At 37.6% G+C, this 18,544-nt stretch overlaps 2 protein-coding genes and 2 long non-coding RNA genes across 13 annotated transcripts; 2 read left to right on the top strand and 2 right to left on the bottom strand.

The window, feature by feature from the left end:
* The first annotated feature begins 241 nt into the window (after positions 1–241).
* LOC112278759 (uncharacterized) lies at positions 242–4,174 on the top strand. 7 transcript variants are annotated; one of them, XM_073532353.2, is made up of 9 exons: positions 242–439; positions 1,040–1,089; positions 1,522–1,778; positions 1,926–2,091; positions 2,332–2,620; positions 2,699–2,919; positions 3,013–3,173; positions 3,408–3,608; positions 3,845–4,174. In XM_073532353.2, coding segments are annotated over exons 3-9 (1,146 nt in total). In that variant the 5' UTR covers positions 242–439; positions 1,040–1,089; positions 1,522–1,671; the 3' UTR covers positions 3,846–4,174. The 7 variants fall into 7 exon arrangements, 6 of the variants coding, with proteins under 6 accessions (XP_073388454.1, XP_090101284.1, XP_024368255.1 ...); XM_090245158.1 differs by having other exon boundaries at positions 1,870–2,091; positions 2,190–2,620; XR_016498930.1 differs by lacking the exon at positions 1,040–1,089 and having other exon boundaries at positions 267–439; positions 1,870–2,091; positions 2,190–2,620; positions 3,013–3,207.
* A 6,979-nt stretch (positions 4,175–11,153) lies between these two features.
* On the top strand, positions 11,154–12,388 carry LOC112279023 (uncharacterized). The gene is made up of 2 exons (XR_002968865.3): positions 11,154–11,497; positions 11,803–12,388. It is a non-coding gene; the product is annotated as an uncharacterized LOC112279023 (long non-coding RNA).
* On the bottom strand, positions 12,136–12,619 carry LOC149989717 (uncharacterized). Its single transcript, XR_016498943.1, has 2 exons — positions 12,482–12,619; positions 12,136–12,292 (listed from the first exon to the last, which is right to left on the bottom strand). It is a non-coding gene; the product is annotated as an uncharacterized LOC149989717 (long non-coding RNA).
* Positions 12,620–12,677: 58 nt separating this feature from the next.
* Positions 12,678–17,970, bottom strand: LOC112279022 (NEDD8-activating enzyme E1 regulatory subunit AXR1). 4 transcript variants are annotated; one of them, XM_024513054.3, is made up of 15 exons: positions 17,849–17,970; positions 17,527–17,679; positions 17,017–17,189; positions 16,641–16,804; positions 16,211–16,321; positions 15,888–15,967; positions 15,408–15,549; positions 15,111–15,207; positions 14,848–14,936; positions 14,495–14,568; positions 14,173–14,335; positions 13,947–14,032; positions 13,683–13,763; positions 13,239–13,419; positions 12,678–13,107 (listed from the first exon to the last, which is right to left on the bottom strand). In XM_024513054.3, the coding sequence occupies exons 2-15, from the start codon at positions 17,562–17,564 to the stop codon at positions 13,024–13,026; spliced, it is 1,563 nt and encodes a 520-aa protein (XP_024368822.1). In that variant the 5' UTR covers positions 17,565–17,679; positions 17,849–17,970; the 3' UTR covers positions 12,678–13,023. The 4 variants fall into 4 exon arrangements, with proteins under 4 accessions (XP_024368822.1, XP_024368825.1, XP_024368826.1 ...); XM_024513057.2 differs by having other exon boundaries at positions 17,527–17,591; positions 17,849–17,957; XM_024513058.3 differs by having other exon boundaries at positions 17,527–17,639; positions 17,849–17,956.
* Positions 17,971–18,544: the final 574 nt, after the last annotated feature.

The raw sequence follows: 18,544 nt of genomic DNA, 5'->3' as shown, positions 1-18,544 counted from the left end.
CAATAAACCATTCATTTATATTGAATTACAACCTAAATATATGGAAACACTTTCATAAATACAATCGCATGACGTACATCAATGAAAGATTCAGGCTGTCGTAAGGCGATTCCCCTCGGTTGCTGACATGGAAGCCAAGCCAGCTCAGCCATTGCTTAGCCGAGCTGGCAGTCTACGTGGATATGAGTCCCTTGCCCTAAAATTGGCGGGGTGTGCTGCGAAACGGAGAGGAGCAGGCAGCGTTTCGGAAGAGCTTCGAAGGCTTCACATGAAATGCCTGCTTTGATGCAACGTTCCTCTTCGATTCCTACCGTCGTAGCGTGCGGGCTTTCTAGTCCTCGGCCACTGTTCCTGTACTCCGCAGGTCAGGCTACAGATTGCTGGAAAAAATTTCCCCCCCTCGAGAAGGCGAACAAGACACGGACTCCTGAATTTCATGGTTAGTGCATCGCCTCATGCTGCTGCACTTAATATTCTAGGCATTAAGGTCAGGATTGATTAGTGAGTTTGTCCGCTCTCCACTCATCACAGCACTTGCTGTACATTTGATGGGATTCACGAGCGTTGGGCCCTAAATCAGGTCGAAAACTTCTTGTGGATTGGCTGGGTTTCGCAGCTTCGTCGCCCTGTCGTCGTTTTCTTCTCTTGATCTGTTTGCGCGCAGAGTTCTAGAAGTGGAATGAGTTGTGACGTGCTGGGTGTTATTCGAAAACATTATTCAAGGAAAAAATATTCACAAATGCAAATCCCGTTCTCATGTGCTTGCTGTGATTTTCTTTATTCTCAATTCCTTATGCGCGTATTGTAGCTTGAGGTGCCCCTTTAAAATTAACCTATGCTGTTACTGAGGAATGATTTAATCGTCAACGTTTCGTCACTGCTCATTTTCGTCCATTCAGTCAAATGAAATCAACCTTTCCCCTGGGCTTGTGGATTCGTTTGTTCAATTCCGTTTCCAATCGAGGTTTCTGAGATTTTGGTCACTTGTGTGTGTGGTTGCTTCAAACATTTCCTTATAAATCCATTGATTGAAATGAAGAAGCTCGACGTTCGTGATTCAAGAGGAACAGCTCATCACGATTGTGTCAGGTGTGCATGGGAGAGAACGGGGACATAATGTTTTCTCTGGAAGTTAAACGTGCGATGCCTAGTTATTGCCAACACAATAGCGCGGCACTTGTGATTGCAAGATTCTTATCAATGCATTACAGAAACTACGTACCATACATTTTTCAATAATTCTTGTGGTTTTAACAAATCTTTAACATCCTTCGCGCATACATTACAAATTCCATATTTGACTTCTCTGGAATCAGCTCCCTTCTCATTTATACTATCCCCACTCTCATCAGAACTGACCCCAAGTTCATCATCGCTTTGGTATGAACTGGATACTAGCTATTCCAAACACCTATAAATCGTATTCCCTGTCTTTCGTAACCTTCTGTTGGAACTTCGCAAAATATCCTTTCTACCCATGGAATTTATATTCAACTTAACGACGAACTTTTCCCTGCACAGTGCTGACGGAATCGCTGAGAAGGTCCAATCAGAGGAGACCAAATATCCCTGCAAAACCTCAGTTGAAAAGAACTGGCAGCACAGAGAGTGTTTTTCAAACCACAGTGACTCTGCACTAATTGTCTGCAAGCTTTCCGCTCCTTACCATGGATGGCAGCCTCTTGTGAGATGAAAGACAAGCTTAGGGTCAACTCCTCGGCTTCTCAAGTTGTAGTCTCAACATTCTCCTACCCTTGGAGCGTTAAGCCCAGTTTTAGGTAGGTTGACCAATTTCTTCACGTCTTTCACTTCTTCCATTTGTTGCATGCAATTACGGGTCATTGCTAATGTTTGATCGGCGTTTTGCAGTTTTGTATCATATTTTTTTCCAATCAGAGGCAATAAACGTCTTTCCTATCTGACAGCCGCGAGCATTTTATTATTCCTCCTGTGGATTACACTGGCACAAATAGCGCATTCGAGGGCATCCTTCGTTTATCTGACGGTATTTCTCGCTACTCAGAACATCGCCGCTGCCATGCTGGACGTGGTCGTGAACGTCGTAGTTGCCGGAGCAGCAAGGGCAAGAAGGTCAGCAGTTTTCTCCATGATGAAGCTCTCTTGTTGCTGCAGCTATAAAGACTTACCTACTGATTCTCACAATTGATTTTTACTCTTTGGATTGCCAGGATTGACTTTGACTTGCAACCGATCTCGTGGTTTTCTATGATATTTGGCGGAATTGTTGGTAGAATTTGCGGTGAATTAGAGTTACCGGTTTTCAATGTCGAAGGCATTTTCCTTTTCTTGTCAGTGTTCCCATTGTTGCAGCTCTTGGCGTGTGACCTGTTAGACGTCAAGACGCGAAACCACGTGGCTACGGCGATTGACGAAGGCAGCTACAATCTATTGGAATTCGATTACTGGATGATAAGCACTGATATCCTGGAGGAGTCCCACGTTGAGATGGATTGCTATGGTATTCTTAATGGTGTAAGCGAAGAGGAGGAGTACTCGGACACAATTATATTGCAGGCAGTAGACAAAGAGAGGCACATCTCTGATTATGATGGGGTTGCCACGGTTCTAAGGTTGCCTTGGAGGATTGACCACGGCGAAGGTAAGTCTAACCGTCGACTTAGTGTTGATTATCTTCATTAGTAGCGATGTGCTGCATATCTTAAATCTGAATCTGAAGGGTTTGTAGGGAAAGTTGAAAAGTCATTCGCACCACCAACGGAAGAAGTTAAACGTCAACACGATGGTGAGGATGATGGAGACTGGATAGAGATAGGACTAAATGGGCTGGAGAAAGGTTCAGAACTCGCTGAGAATATTGGGGGCTCAGATATAAAAGAAGACATGCACAAAAGTTTCATCTCGGATGCGGATGATCCTATCGAAGACCTTCATCTTCAGGTGATTCTCTGTTTAAATCTCTACGTGAAGCAAATAATTGAACTAATAATTTAGCAAATGCATAATCAGTCACGATATGGGAGCAATTGTTAGGTGAAGGAGCTTCCGAGAAATTCAGAGCAGTTAAATGAAAAACCGCGTTCAAGTAGTGGACGGCCTAAAGTTTTCAAAAGTGAGCAAGTTGTGCAAAGAGGGCTATGGCAAGAGCTGAGGTCAACAGTTGCAGATATTCTGAAGCAACCCGTCCTTATGCAGTAAGAGTATTGCAAGCATCCAGTATAATCACATGTACAAATAATCATCTTACAGCATCCTTTTCGTGATAATTACCCTATATAACAACTTAGCAATAGATTTCTCTTGGTCACCTTCCTCTGTAGCGTTGTTACGAAGAAAGGCTCTCTTCAAATTGTGAAATGCATGAGTCTAATGTCGTGCTACTAAAATTGGCACTAATATTACGTGATGGCATATTTGTGCAATTGCAGATCCATCTTGTGGTTTCTTGTCACTCAACTTGTGATTCACAATTCATCGTTCACCATGCTTTGCTGTCAGACTGATAGTATGCAAGCAGAATCCTCATTCCTGAGAGCTTCTCCCATGATCATCTGGAGTATTCTCATTATGACCACTTTCCTGTTCAACCAGTATTTGAAGCATCTCCCTCTTCGGAGGATTAAGCCCTGGTACGCTCCTCTCTTTGTACACAATTTTTATTATCTTTTGGACCCTTAAAACTCTAGCTGTCTACTTTTTTATCTACCAACAACTGTAATGGGCTGCTAAAAGAGTAGAGCATTCACCATTCCTCTTCGCTGATCCTCCATGCTCAAGCCTGACCAACTCAATCCATAACTTCAAGTCACTGATGAGCTTTTTCAAACCTCTGATCACCGTTGTTGCATCGTCGTAATGCTTGCAGAACGACGTCATTCGTACTGCATGAGAAGATGCACTTATGCTAGCCTGGAAGTAGCCTGGAAGTAGGTAATCCTTCGCAATGTGGTGAGCTTCAACCATTGCAGCCCATCATCAGGAGTTTGTGCAACTCCATATAGGCTGTATGACCACTTGATAGTAGATGATTTTCAACTCTGACCGGGCCAAGTAGGGTGCTGCATGTCCTTCAAATGCTTGTCGGCTGGATTGGCTAGTCGAAAAATGATGTTCAATCAGCAACTGGGTTTTTAACTCCCTGTAAACTGCGTTGTAAATCAAGCTTCACAACTTCATGTGAAAGTCGTTATTCAAATCTTTTACTCCTTAGAAGGTTTGAATGGAGTATTTGAATAACATCTTGGTTTTTGTAATTCAAGGATACGACCCTTCAGAAATGTAAATTAGAAACACTGTTATGCAATTGCTAAGAAGCCCACAAGAAACCGATTTTGCATTGTCAGCCACTCAAGTATGTAGCAGTTGACACCATACATCATACCTGTATTCCTCCGAATAAGGTCAAACTATGTTTTCAATGCTTGCACTGGGGTCACTAATTTTGTGACATTGTAGGTGCTAGGGAACAGTACCTCAAATTTATGTCCATAACCTTAACTGGATTTGGCTTCTAATTCGCAATATTAATTTCAATCCATTTTTCTGAAAAAATATGCTTCATGATGAAGCATCATTTGGGACAAACAATATTTAGGCAATTTTACGTAAATCAATCGTTTTTGCATGATTGAAATCACTTAAATGATTGGAATTATAATTATAGAAAACATAAAAATAAAATAAAGTAAAATGATGCAAATAAAGTAATAATAATGTAACTTTGGTTACATTTTAATTTTTTAGTTTTTGACACAAAGACATGGTAAACCCAATGCATTATATTTATCAGATGATTTTAGTTTTTTTCTTTTCTTTTTTATAAATTTTGACATTATATTATAACTCACATCGACATATCCACATTATAAAATTGTGTACTAAAGGACAGTGATAAATTTTACTCAATTCTCAAATTTAAAACTAAAAAGTTACTTTGTGAATTTATAATTTTTAGCAGTGAAATTTATTCATATTTGTATAATAACGACAAGTACATAGAATTCATATAATAATGACAGTACCACTAATAATGACAATACCAATAATGACAATAAAACTTTGATTAATTAAACTACAAAGATAAGGAAGAGCCCATATGCTTTCAATCCACCTCGTTGCCAACTTATCAAATCCTCCTAAAATCATGAAAATTGTTTTGCTACTTCTTACTAAGATACATCATCTAGAGAATTCTATCATGACGCTCACTTGACGCCCCCAATAAATTCATATATCCTCTCTTGCATAATTTAGTTGAGGTGGTACCTGATTTTTGACAAGAGGCGCCAAAAGCTTTGTATGGATTGTTAGGGGAAATAGGGAAAACACTGACCTCCTCGTGTTCGTGGGAAGTGGTGGGACTACATTGGGTGGATTTGGAAATTTTGATTGCAGCGTTCTCTGCGACTAATTTTCCATCAATCAGCGATCTTTTCAAAAGCACCGCTCGAAAACCGCGGGTGAGGCCTGTACGTCCTCGGTGCGTTACGATTTTCCAGCTACTTTGTCTGAAAATGAGGAAATGACGCATTCCTCTGTCAGTGTCCTAGAGCGTCTGGAATCAGAAACATGATCACTGAAAGTCGTGTGTGCAAAATTCTGCGCAACTGGATTTAATATCTCCAAATGAGTGGACTAAGATGTATTTAGTGAACTCCAATGTCACCACCCGTAATACTCGAAATAATAACTAGGTAAGACTGCAACCAGATTTTTATTGACAAGGCCACGAGAAGATCTGCAAAAACCTTATCTATTTATGAAGAGACCACTGCTATCGAAGGGGAATTTTTTTTTTTTATTAACTTGCTGTTCCTTCGAATTGTTCTATCCATGAATTAGCGGATCTGGGACTGCCGGGTCGAAACCATCACGCCCCTTGTTTGCTTTAGACAATCCTGCGCTCGGATAAACTTCATATTTTAGTGGTGCGTAATTTTGCGGTACACAAAGAGATGATTTCACCTTCAACATATCTGCAAATTTATCACGGCTCCGGGGGTAGATTACCGAGGCCTTACTTTCTCTAGTATCAAAATTTTATGATCCGTTTTAACGGATTTATCACCGCCATAGATGATCACGTTCAAAAAGTGTAAGTGGTAGAGAATTCGAAATTTCAGTAAAGATCACACTGACACTGCGGAACAGAGTCACATATCACCAAAAGAATTCCAAGTGACTGAAAATAATAAAGGGATGCAGGACAATTTGTGAAAAAACCTTGAGATACACGATGGGGAGTTGCTTGCACGCTCAAAACCAAAAGAATCAAAGATGCAGACAACGACCAGTAACTGCAGGGCCTACAACCAGTGCAACTCGAGTACCATTATGATGCTGAAAACAGAGACTCGAAAGTTCTATGTTCACGTGAAGCAATGAGCTAGAAACAAAACCAACCACATCCATCTCCATTGAGACAGCCGCGCTACCCAGCGATAAGTCATAGATTGTCCTCTCAATTACACTCCAGCATCACAAATTAATTCCCTCCACCAACAGCTCCACTCCGAAGAGCACGAAAATTTCTAACATTATCCGTGAACATATCATTATCTCACAACCTGGGCCGAAAGACAAAAGGAGAACTACAAAGATATCACCAACAAATCTAAAAATTCCTAACGTTTCGATCGTTCGCAAGTCCGACCTGTAGTGACACTGCCACATGGCTAGCGGACGTTCTATTAATAACATTTCAAGTCCGAGAAAAAAATGCAACATCAGTATCAGTAGCATCCTGTGGTTCAGAAGCGTAAACAAATTTCTCATTCGGAAGATTCTGCACTAACCTGAGCGAAACATAACAGCCGACTCAAAAGCGGCTATAAAAACGCGCGAAACCAGTTTCTCTCGATAATAGGATCCACTCAACTGTTCACAATCTACTGGAAGCTAAATATGTGCTCTGTTCCATCTAATTTAGGCGGAATCCCTGGTGTGCAATGAGCTTGGTCTGCGGCATCGTCGTCGTGGAGGCAAGATCTTCGTTGCGTGCTCAGCGCATACTCTCGCCAGCCTCAGCTTCTAAAACCAGGATTTCGCGAGTGGAATCAGTGCAACATGATGAGGATGCGGTGTCACCACAATGGCAGCCAAATGCACATCCCTTCCTTCTTCTGTTTCAACAACGGAGTTTCTGTTGGTTCGGCCTCCTTGACGATCTCTCTAGGCTCTGAAGAGAAACCACTTCCACGACGAGACAAACACACACCTCGCTTGTTGAGGCACTTTATCTTCCCATTCTGCAACGGCCTTTCACAAAACCACATGGCAACAAGTTCCTTTGCAACAGGTCAGTGATGCGCCACTCGAAAACATTTGAGACTTGCAGTTGAGCCAATCTTGCTTTAAGCTTCTTAGCACCAATAATATTGAGTTAATATTATATGATTTTTTATTACAGTGTGAGACAAAAACTTAACGAGATAGTGATTTTATTTTTCAACAAATTATTAAAAAAAACCTTAAGTATTGTGTGTTATTTCATTTACCATTTCCCATGGTTTTATATTAATTTTGACAACATTTAAATTCTTAAACAAACATATTTTTCTAAAGATTTTTTAGTTTTTGTAATGATTAGATAATAAATAAAAGGTTAGAAAATTAATGTATAAATGAAACTATACTAAAAATAACTACAAATAAAATATATACAGTTATTGGAGAAGTTTATATATATATATATATATATATATATGCATACTATTGTGCATATTTTAAGGTGCATAATTTAAAGGAGGTTTTGTAAAAAGATAATTAGGGTTTTTTTATTTATGCATCAAAATTATTTGTAATTAGCAATCAACATCAAATAAAGTTATCAAATCTTCTTTAATATGTTTTGTATATTTTTTGATATAAAAAATAAAATATTTATATTTTACTTTTGAAAATTATAATTAATAACTAACACATTAATTTTATTTCAATATAAAATAATTAATGTTTGATAATTTAAAATATATATATGTTACAATATTTTGATATTTTATTGACTAATTAATCAATAAATAATTGATAAATATTCAAATGTTATATGTTAAATAAAAAAGTGAAAACAATTGTCACATAACATGATTTAAATTGATATATATATATATATATATATATATATATATCAAAATATTAAACTATAATAAACATAATTACTAATCAAAATATAAATAGAATATAATGTATTCAGAAATTCTCATATATATGTATATTTATATAAAATAAAAATAAATTTATCCTTTATTTCTTTTGTAAACTAATTATATATATATATATATATATATATATATATATATTTTAATGCTACTTAAAATTACTAATGAACATATTATAATTTACTAAAGAACTATTAGCATTTAATAACCTTGCTTAATATATACTTATGAGATATATGAATGTTATTTTAATTATCTATATATATATATATATATATATATACACAAATATCTAATAAATAAAATAAAAAATAATATGTTATTTCGAATAATTAAAAAAATGAATAAATAGAATTTTATATTAAAAAATATAATTTGCCCATAGATTTTATAATATTATATAGTATTTTACATTTTTATTTTTTATTGTCAAATTTACAAACCACTAAAAATCCAAGCTTAAAAAAAATTCTTCATTCAAATCAATGTATTAATAAAAATCATGAAAAAGTTTTAAATTTGGTATGTATAATATAATTATTTGTATAATACATGCTTAAACTCATAAATCACTATTCTTATTATTGTTATGATATATGGTTATTATGTTAAAAATTGAAATTTTTAATTAAATTCATTGTGCAATGGCTAAAAAATAGATCTCTACGGCTCATATAAAATAGTAACATTTGATTGTTGGATTGAATGTAACACTGTCAAGTGAAAGAACTAAATTTTCTATAAAATAAAAGCAAAAAATCTATTATATAAAATAGCTCAGGGATGATAAACCAAAAGAGACAAAAACCATCTTTGATTGGTTGTATATTTCATTATATTGATCAAAAGTGAAGCAATAACTTAGCTTTTAATCAATTGCATATCAAAATTTTGCATATTATTGCTATATATTGCAGAGAGTAGCACTACAAGATCACTTTGTGTGGAGCTTGCAAGCACCATAATATGTAATGGCACAGAGTTTTATGCCATATGAAGCTTCAAGTTTACAACACAAAATTTGTAATGTTTTTTTGTTGCCAACAATATGAGTTTTAGCTAGTAAAATAAAATAAAAATATTATAAATTCTACTAGCATATGTCACTACAATCAAAATTTGGATTGGCTTAGTAACAATCAATGAAATCTAGCTAGCATGTGATTAGCTCAAAGAGCGGAGGCACTTGATAGAAGTTTGTTGCCTTCAATCATATCACCTTCACCTACCTATAGTGCTTTCCCTATATAATACCAGTCCCGCCTCAGCCTCTTCTTCTTCCTTTCTTATTACTATGTATTATAAAAATCTTCTTATTCAATCGATTAGCTCTTCTATTGTGGGCCTTTGGATTACAATTGCAACTTAGATGAAATTCTCAATCACTCATTGGATTTCTATGAACGGAGAGAGAAAACATAAGAAACCACAAGAGTAAGCAGGTTGGAGGGATGCAAGTTGGGAATTCAAAGCTATTCCTCAATAGGCTCATTCAGATCCTAAATTTAAATACATGAGTATTAAATTTTTTTCAAGGGCTGCCTCTAAATTCTACTTTTTAGTGATCACACTTACTTCAAATAATTCTTTTTTGTTATTGTATACAATAGCATATAGTGTACATGATACTTTTGTTTTGTAGAAGAATTCTTGCAACTCATAATATTTTTATGTAGTATTTGAATTTTTAATTAAATATTAAATATATAAATATATATATATATATATATTACATAAAACTAGATTTAAAAATTATAAGTATAATTATTTAGATGATTTTAAAATATATATATTATATATATATTATTTCAATAAAAAAATATTTTAAAATAAATGGATTTTAGTTTTATGATAACAAAATAGTTCAAATTTAAGATAATAATCTTTAAAATTTAGTAATGTATAAAATATCTTAGTTTTGAGTTTAATATATATATTTTATGACAAAGCTTTTTAGAAGCTTCATAGATTCATATTTGACTTTATACATGTTTATAGTTGATTGATAAGTTGGAAACTTGACCAAATAAGCCATGTATTACACATATAGATAGCTTGTGATACAAGCTAACAATGTGGCGTGCATATAGGAAACTTACCTTGCAAGTTGCAAATTGTGTTGCAAATTGGATATGTGTTGGAGGTCTTGTAGAACATTGCCACATAACTCCTAATTAGATAATATATGTAGAGCCAAGAGTGAAGCCTTTTTCACTCTTATCAACACCTTTCTAATCTTTAATCTTATTTTAAGACCTTTTTTCTTCTTGTCTTTGAGAATAGCCACTCTTATTTCATATTATAACAGATTTGAGTGCTTTTTCAATCTTTTTGAGTGACACAAGAATTTATTGATCTTTTAGTTCTTTAAAATTCATATCCTTGACATAATATTAGTCTTTTTAAGTATTTTAGTTTTTATAATTTATAATATTAATATAATTTATTTTTAAAAATAATTAAATAATTAACTATTTAAATTTAAAAAATTAAATATATTTTTCATTTTTAGCACTATAATTACGCTAAATGCACCTTTATACTTTTATTAAAATATTGTGTTCATTAAATAATGTACAATAAAATTGAATTAAAATTATATTTTTTAGAAAATCACTTAAAAATAAATAAATAAATGATATTTTATTTTTAAATTTTAATTTTTTTTTTATATTTTACAAAATTCAGCATCCATGTCAATGTGGATGAGTGCGGGCCCAATGAGGAATTGATTCTGAGTTCCCAACCTACCACTCTCCATATTGCCCCGCCTCCAACCTGCCCGCCCCCTGGTTCCCCTATGTTCCCTCCCTCCGTTCCCAGAAAACCGATTGGCGGTTGAGATTGCATCTGAGCGGCAGCTGCGATCCGACGGCCCACGATGGCGGAGCCAGTCGATTGAATATGGAGGTTTCTGCAACACGATTCTGCGAGGCTCCTCCTCCTCGCGATTCCGTGTCGCCTTGCGGCTCTTCAAAAGGCGCACCTTCTCCCGAGCTCAGAGCATTTGGTCCTCACCACGGTAGCCATGACCTCCAAGAGGTGCTTGGTGCACAAAATGGCTCCACCTTACGAGTTGTAGTGTGGTGTCAGTGGGCGCAATCAGTGCCGATGTAGTACCTTCAGTCTGAATCGAGAGGTTCGATTCCGTTGCCTGGGCTGGTGGTTTGCCTGCCTGCCTGGCTGAGGTCCAATGGCCGTGAATGTGGTCGGGGTATGGTCCATGCCTCAACTTAGCTTCCGGTTGCGGCAAGTCGCGAAGGGGAAGCAATGGCAGATTTTTCAGCAGTTCATTTTGTTTTTTGTCTTAATTATCTGGTTCGCGATGGTGACGATCTCTTCGCTCTTCACTCCGTCTACAGGTATTTGGAGTTATGCCCTGTGTCGGGTTTGTTATAGATGAGAATGGAGTACAGAATGATGTCGAACTCAAAGTGGACGTTAGATTGTTGAAATTTGTTGCGCCTCTTTTCTACTGTGAGAGTGTATGAGAGAAGACCGAAGCTGGAGAACCACGCGGAAGTGGATGATGCTCAGCGTAGTAGGTACTCAGAGGATTAGGTTACTTTAAATACAATAACTCTGGTGTTTTTGTTTGCTTGCTGATGCAGTATTCAGATTATGTGGGAAAAGCCTTCAATGACATTCGTTTTTTCTTTTCTCCCAGGTACTGAAATTGGTTCCAGCACCGCTGGTACGAAAATGAAGCCTCTTCCATTGCTCCACGCGAGGAAACTTGCATGGATCCTATGATAGTGAATCTGTGGAGGCGATTTCCCATCCAGACATATATTTAACTACATGCAACATAAGCCAGCTACAAAGCTTTTCCCCACTTGGTATTTCACTCCTTTATTTTGTCTCGTTCCTGTTCTTGCCGATGACCTTGCGACTCTTTAATTCAGAATTAGGTGACAGTAGCGACGACACTGCGAAGCCAGCTAATCATGGGCAGTGGATGGTAGTGCTATAGCTGAGATGAGGGACGAACAAGCGCATTTGAAGAATGAGTCCACCCTGGCCCATGACTAAAGATCGCCATGCGCAGAGAGTAGACTAGGGTTTAGATAATCAATTTATCGACCTCGCCATAACAGCGAAGTGTTGCAGAAGATAGAAGAGCCACTCCAGCAACGTGTTTTGCTTGCGGATAAATGCTGCAGGAAAATTACATTCATTGTAAAAAATTTGGAACTGCCATTTTTAAATGCAGGGTAGTCAGACATTGGATCTCTATCCTCAAAGTACCAACACCTCTCTGTATGAGTTGCAAATTTTCCTTGTCCTCTTTCAAATGACACTTCGACAGCTTACATATCCCACACCTGAAAGTCATGATTACTTACAAGATAATAGCGCTACAATCTGACTTTCTTGAATTCGAAAGTGCAGAATAGCAGTCCACTCATTACCTCTGCTTCACCATGTCACAGCATTTATCTGCACATGTCACAGCATTTATCTGCACATCTTTGTTTACCACTGACACCAACGTTCACTACCGCATCTTACCAAAATAAACATTCCCATTTACACTGTTCATAACGAATAATACGAGCAGAGAAATATAAATTCAGTCTACAGTTGAATCCACGCCTACAGAGTCATCTTCATTCCATTTGTTGACACAATTGTCCCTCTAGCACGAATGCTCTTGGTACCATATTCCTAAATCCTGTCCACATGGCGTCCACCAGCGTACTGTTGCTACGCAATATGTGTTGATTGAATGCCAAATTACTCTCTTATCCAGAGGTCACAAACGCTTGAGCAAAACTACACTATCCGTAGCACAACCTAACCAGAACTACAGCAATTGCAATAGCACCTCCATGTCTCTAGACAACTTGTCGGTAATCGCAGCAGGGGACGTAAATGCAAGTACTGCTTAAACGTTCAGCACTAAGGAGGTGGCGCTCATGGCGTTATAGATTAACGTTCCTTGTATAGGAGTGAACTGTCTGGTCAACAACTGCAAACAGAAACAGTGTTCAGAACCATGGAAATCGTGTAATACACTCGACAGAGTACGAATCGACACATACGACGATGCTATCATCGTGAAAACCAACAAATTTGTGGGAATGAGGTACAGTTTGACACCTTGATGCATTCTTGAGAAGCAATCCCGCCCACGATTGATGCTACACAGTGTATTTCGCTTGCTCCGAATCGGCAGACTTCACTAACTACGTCTTCAGGGAGACTAGCTCCACCTCCTCCCATGTCATTCAATAATCCTACTGCTAATGACTTCAACCTCGATACATCCTCCTCAATTTCTCTAATGCACGCGAACATTCCCACATCAAAAAATAAATAAAAAGAAAAAAGAAAAGAAAAGAAAAGAGAAGAAAAAAGCGACAAATAATTTGAAGACTCAACAGTTTAGGATGAGCACGTTATGTGCGCAATTCAAGTAATATTCACCGTAGACCAATTCACAAAAACTACAGTACCTGATCACGCAGAAATCTCATCTATAACAAGAGTCAAGTTGCATCAATCAAAAACGACCATGAGATCTAAAATGCAGTAAAAGCATACCCGTCAAAGGCACCCGGAAATCTGTTGTAAGTTGCAGCGAAGTGGTCCACTGCCCGAAGTAGAATATACAAAGCTGGATGACTGCACAAAAATTGCTCGAAAAAAAACCTTACATCCTTACTGAGAGATTGCTTATAACTCAATATAATTTTCCATGCAAGAAACATCTCAGGATCAACGCTTAAGATTCCATTCGATCATTAAAAAACCTGACATTTGAAATACTGGGTGGCAGATTGGGAACAATGAAATAGCTCTCTTTACCTGCTTTCTTCAGCTGCAAGAAGTCTCTGAAGTTCAGACCCTGACCGTGAGCTATACTCATCGCTTAACATTTTACATCTCAATACCTGGATAAGATTTGACAATGTTAAGAGCTGCCTCAACAATGTTGAAGACGCTGATGTAATCGGCAATTAACATACTGTAACAAACCATCTCCAAACCCATTATCCAAATCAACGACCGAAGCAATCGATGAGGCCCATACCCTTAGATTTCGAGAATTTTTGCAAAACAGTTTTATTGTACTTCTGGGGATTGGAGAAGAGTCCCGGCCTATTCGCTTCAATATACGGGCCACATATCCTTCCACAGCTGTTACATCAGCCTCAGCTCGTGCTTGATAAATTTTTTGTAATTTAATATAGTAGCTGCAACATCAAGAAAGACAATGCCTTCAGTAGACAACTTTTGACTGTGAAAGTTTCCATCACTTCGCTTACTAAATATTACAAGGTGCGATTCCTATCATATGTGATGAGGAAATGTGATAGATGCGAAGGAACTTATATGAGATTTTAAAGCATTACTCTGTAAAGGAATGCATATCTGGAATTGCACCATCTAGAGGAGGTTCTCCTTGACCTTCATTTGCCATGAATTGCTGGAAAAAACTCCAGAACCAATTATCAGAATAGTTTTAAAAAAGATACGAAAGCACACACTCAAAATATTGAAAAGAACAGGATCAAGGTTCAAGGTTCAAGGTTCCATGGAATAAGTTTATCCACATAATAAGTAGGATCTTCAATGTACAATTACAGCTGCATAAGATGTACCGTTTAACAGTCTAAAATTCCATAATAGAAATTTCAATTGATATAAAAGGATTGGGTCCTAATGTAATCAGAAAACCAATGCAAGAAAGAAGTAACAAACGAACCTTGAGGGCAGCAACCATGATCCAGAAGTCAGAAGACGAAGCTTCGACTTCGGCTGCCTTATCTTCCAAAACAGCTCGAAGTTGCGAACCTGTCACGTATCAAGAACTGAAAATTTAACACTGACAAAATCATAACAGAATCGAAACAAAGACATAACCTTGTAAACACCCGATGGGTATATATACATATATCTGTATGTAGATACACAATGAGAAACAGCACTTATCATCTTGTGTAAGGAATCTGAACGCAGGAAGCTTACTGATCCCAGGAGGAAATAACATGATGTATGCACTTTTCAAGGCTTCGGTATAATTATCCTCTTCCTCCACAACCCTCCTCCTGGCGGTGATCGCTTCCTATATTTTTGGCCAAGACCACAGAGAGATCTTCAGAAGCAGAAGTTCTGAAAGCGTCTGAAATCAACAAAACGTACACTCTATCACGGATTATCGTGTGGTTATATGCCTCCACATTACAGGTGCCTTCTAAAGTTTGAAACAGCTTTCAGTTTCAAATGCTATCGGTGATGACATCTGTTGATGATATGATCCATTACCTTGAACAACCTCACATTAGCTGGCAACTTGCCACCATGTGCCTTTTTCCAATCTTCTGCAATTTTGATCAGGAGTATTGCAAATGGAATGTGCTTGTGAATATTATTATCTGGAGTATCAATATCAAATTCGTCAACATAGCTGCACAACAAAAGGTGATGAGGAAGGTCAGCCTAGCAGGAACTACAGGTATTATATTATTTAATCAAATCGAAAATAGTGAAAACGTAAGAAACTCTTGAAAAAACTTTTCTGCAACAAAATCAGTAAAGAAAAGAAAGAACGTAGAATGGTCTTTCATATCATGGCAACCGCAGAAGAATAGATATACATACACAATTATCATGCCCCTAAAATTACGGCACATACGTCTGCCAATCTAGGTGCTGCACAAGCAGAATATAAACACGCACTTCCAGCATGAGTAAGCATCTCCTTCGATCAGAGAATCATCTGAAGTAATTTTGACGATTTTATACCTTTGAAGTTCAGGCCAAGGTATGTGAAGCCGAAGATCCTCCACTCTGTTATCTGGCTTAGACTCAATTATAACATGCTCCTGTGAAAGAGTGGACATAAAGTGGGATTATACTCCTGCGAACATAGTCTCAATCTGAACCCTGAATAGATAAACATTCTGACGTTTTGAATACAGCTTAGGTTAACACGTAACTCCAAACACCTTTCACACCCCGATATTCTTGGTACATTTACTTTAGAATAACCAAAACTGAGGCATACAATGACTCAGACAAGGAAGTATGCGAGCTGAAGTGGAAGAATTACCGACAGGTCTACGTACCCTCACACTAATTCGAACAAGTCCCGCCAAGCCATACGAACGAGCAATCACAAGCATGACATTGTGTTGTCGACATATCTCCTCGAGTTTCAGTAAATGTGTCTCAGTCATCTGGCCAAGTCCCAATACAATAACTTCACAAATAAATGATATGATTACTTCAAAAACGATCTCATCGTTTCCAAAACCAAATGAGGTAAAAGTTATATAACTTGGGATTTTGAAAACATCTAATCCCTGCACATCAGAAAGCTATGTGATCCACTTAATTCACATTATCTCGATGAATGGTAAGGTGAGCTACATCATCAATTACACCATATTAGGAATCCTGGATGACGAACCATTTGGATACCGACCATGCAACAACAACTTTCAAAAGAACGTCTAACAATGAACATAAACATTTACAGGATAAGTAAACAGTTACCTGGGTTGCAATGACAAGAGTAAACTGTGCGAAAAATGTCGGGTTGGATTTCAATAACGCTTCTGGAGACTCTTCAACAAACTTAGCAACGACTGATTCATTGAGTTCCTGAAGCAACGCACAGACACTCTTTGCTTTGGATTGCCCCATACTTTCCCAGTCAACTGTAAAATGCATCAACAGACATCCTGAAGGTTAGTACAAACAATCTCCAAAGCTTCGTTTACCAGCCAAAGTGATGGTGTAAAAAAACTTTGCTACAAAAATATAGAACCCTCGATCCCACAACGAAACAGAAGAGGCTAAAAGGATATCCCACAGTCATCATGCCACAAAGCTGAATTAGGGAAGAGCAGGAATGTGAAAGGAAACTCACCTAGGTAATTATTGCCCAAGTCCGAGACAGAGACTTCGGATGCATCCACAATTGTGAACGATCCTATGCCTCCAAGAACTAAATTCTTTAGAGCCTCTGAGCCCGTAGGTCCACAATTGAGAACACAGACGCGTGCTCGTTCCAGCGCAGTCTGTCCATGCTCGCCCCATATCCTGCACAAAGCAGCACCAAGCCACCTTGTTTTTAATTTCACTCAAATTACGTCACATATTACATACTCTCTTCTCAGTAACGAATAACATCGCTATGATCCGAAATGTAACTTCACAGTTTGCAGCAATGATATTACTCACATCAACAGCCGCACAGCAATCCAAATGAACTACAGCTAAAAAATACAACCTCTACTTGACATGACGTTAAAAGACACAATTTAACGCCCAAATTCACCAAGAATTGAAGTTTGCGAGTTGCTTCACACCACCGTAAGCGATCACATCCACAACAGAAAAGCGCAACACCGCACAACAGAATTCCGTCACTCCATACCTGAGCTGACGATCATACTTGTTGTTACGCTGCGCCATCGCCACCACCTTCCGCCAAATTTCAAGCTAAACCAAGCAGCACCTCAGAACCGAAACCCTCAATTTCTGAAAGAACTACTCTGCCAAGCGATCAGCTGCTCAAAATTTTCGCGCACTATCAATCCAACCATAAAATTACTTATACACTTGCAAACGCACAAATTACTTATACAACAATCACGCACAAATCACCTGCATATCTTTCGCAAATCACCCATACCTTGACTCCAGACGAAAACACACAATCGTTCTCTAGGGAGCGAAAATGCGATGTGGTGCCATACCTTAAAATTGTCAGAAACTGGCGAAATTTAACGCCAGTACTGAGTCTCCGTTCATGAAACAGGGAAGAGCAGGGCACGCTTGATAGAATTCGAATGCCGGCCCTTTTCTACCGCTTCAAACCCACAGCGTCAGAGTCCCGCTCTCGTATGGATGAGATGCATCTATGTTCGTTCCTTTCGACAACTGTACATTCATCGGATGAATGAGATACAACCTCACAGCCCCAAGATGGAACTCATGTGGGAGTATGTACTGCAGACTCATTCAATAAATTAGGAATCCTTCAGGCTTTGGCAAACATAGAAACTCCTTCTAATTTAATACTTGTATCAGAAAACATAGTTAACATCACTTAAAATATACTTCCCGTCTACAGATATGATCCAAGTACAAATGTTCATGATTGAAATTTCGTAATTTTTTTATTCTCAAAACACATTTTTACTTATTTACAGGTTTACTGATTTTTTGGAGTATTTTTATTTATAAGTATTTAGGCTAGACAGATTTTTAATTCATATTCTATGGTTCTGAAAAAAAAAAATTCTAATGGTTGCTCTTGTCAAATTACCCAACAAGTTATTTTTGGAATATTCCACCATTTCAGACAAAAGTTATTGACATTTATATTATTTATTGATACTTGACTGCTCTTATATTATGGGACCAATGCAATTTGTGATAAGTACATTGTT

The sequence above is a fragment of the Physcomitrium patens genome, chromosome 2 (assembly GCF_059467195.1).
Source record: "Physcomitrium patens ecotype Gransden chromosome 2, ASM5946719v1, whole genome shotgun sequence".
Taxonomy (NCBI): domain Eukaryota; kingdom Viridiplantae; phylum Streptophyta; class Bryopsida; order Funariales; family Funariaceae; genus Physcomitrium; species Physcomitrium patens.
This window is presented reverse-complemented; position numbering and strand designations above follow the sequence as displayed.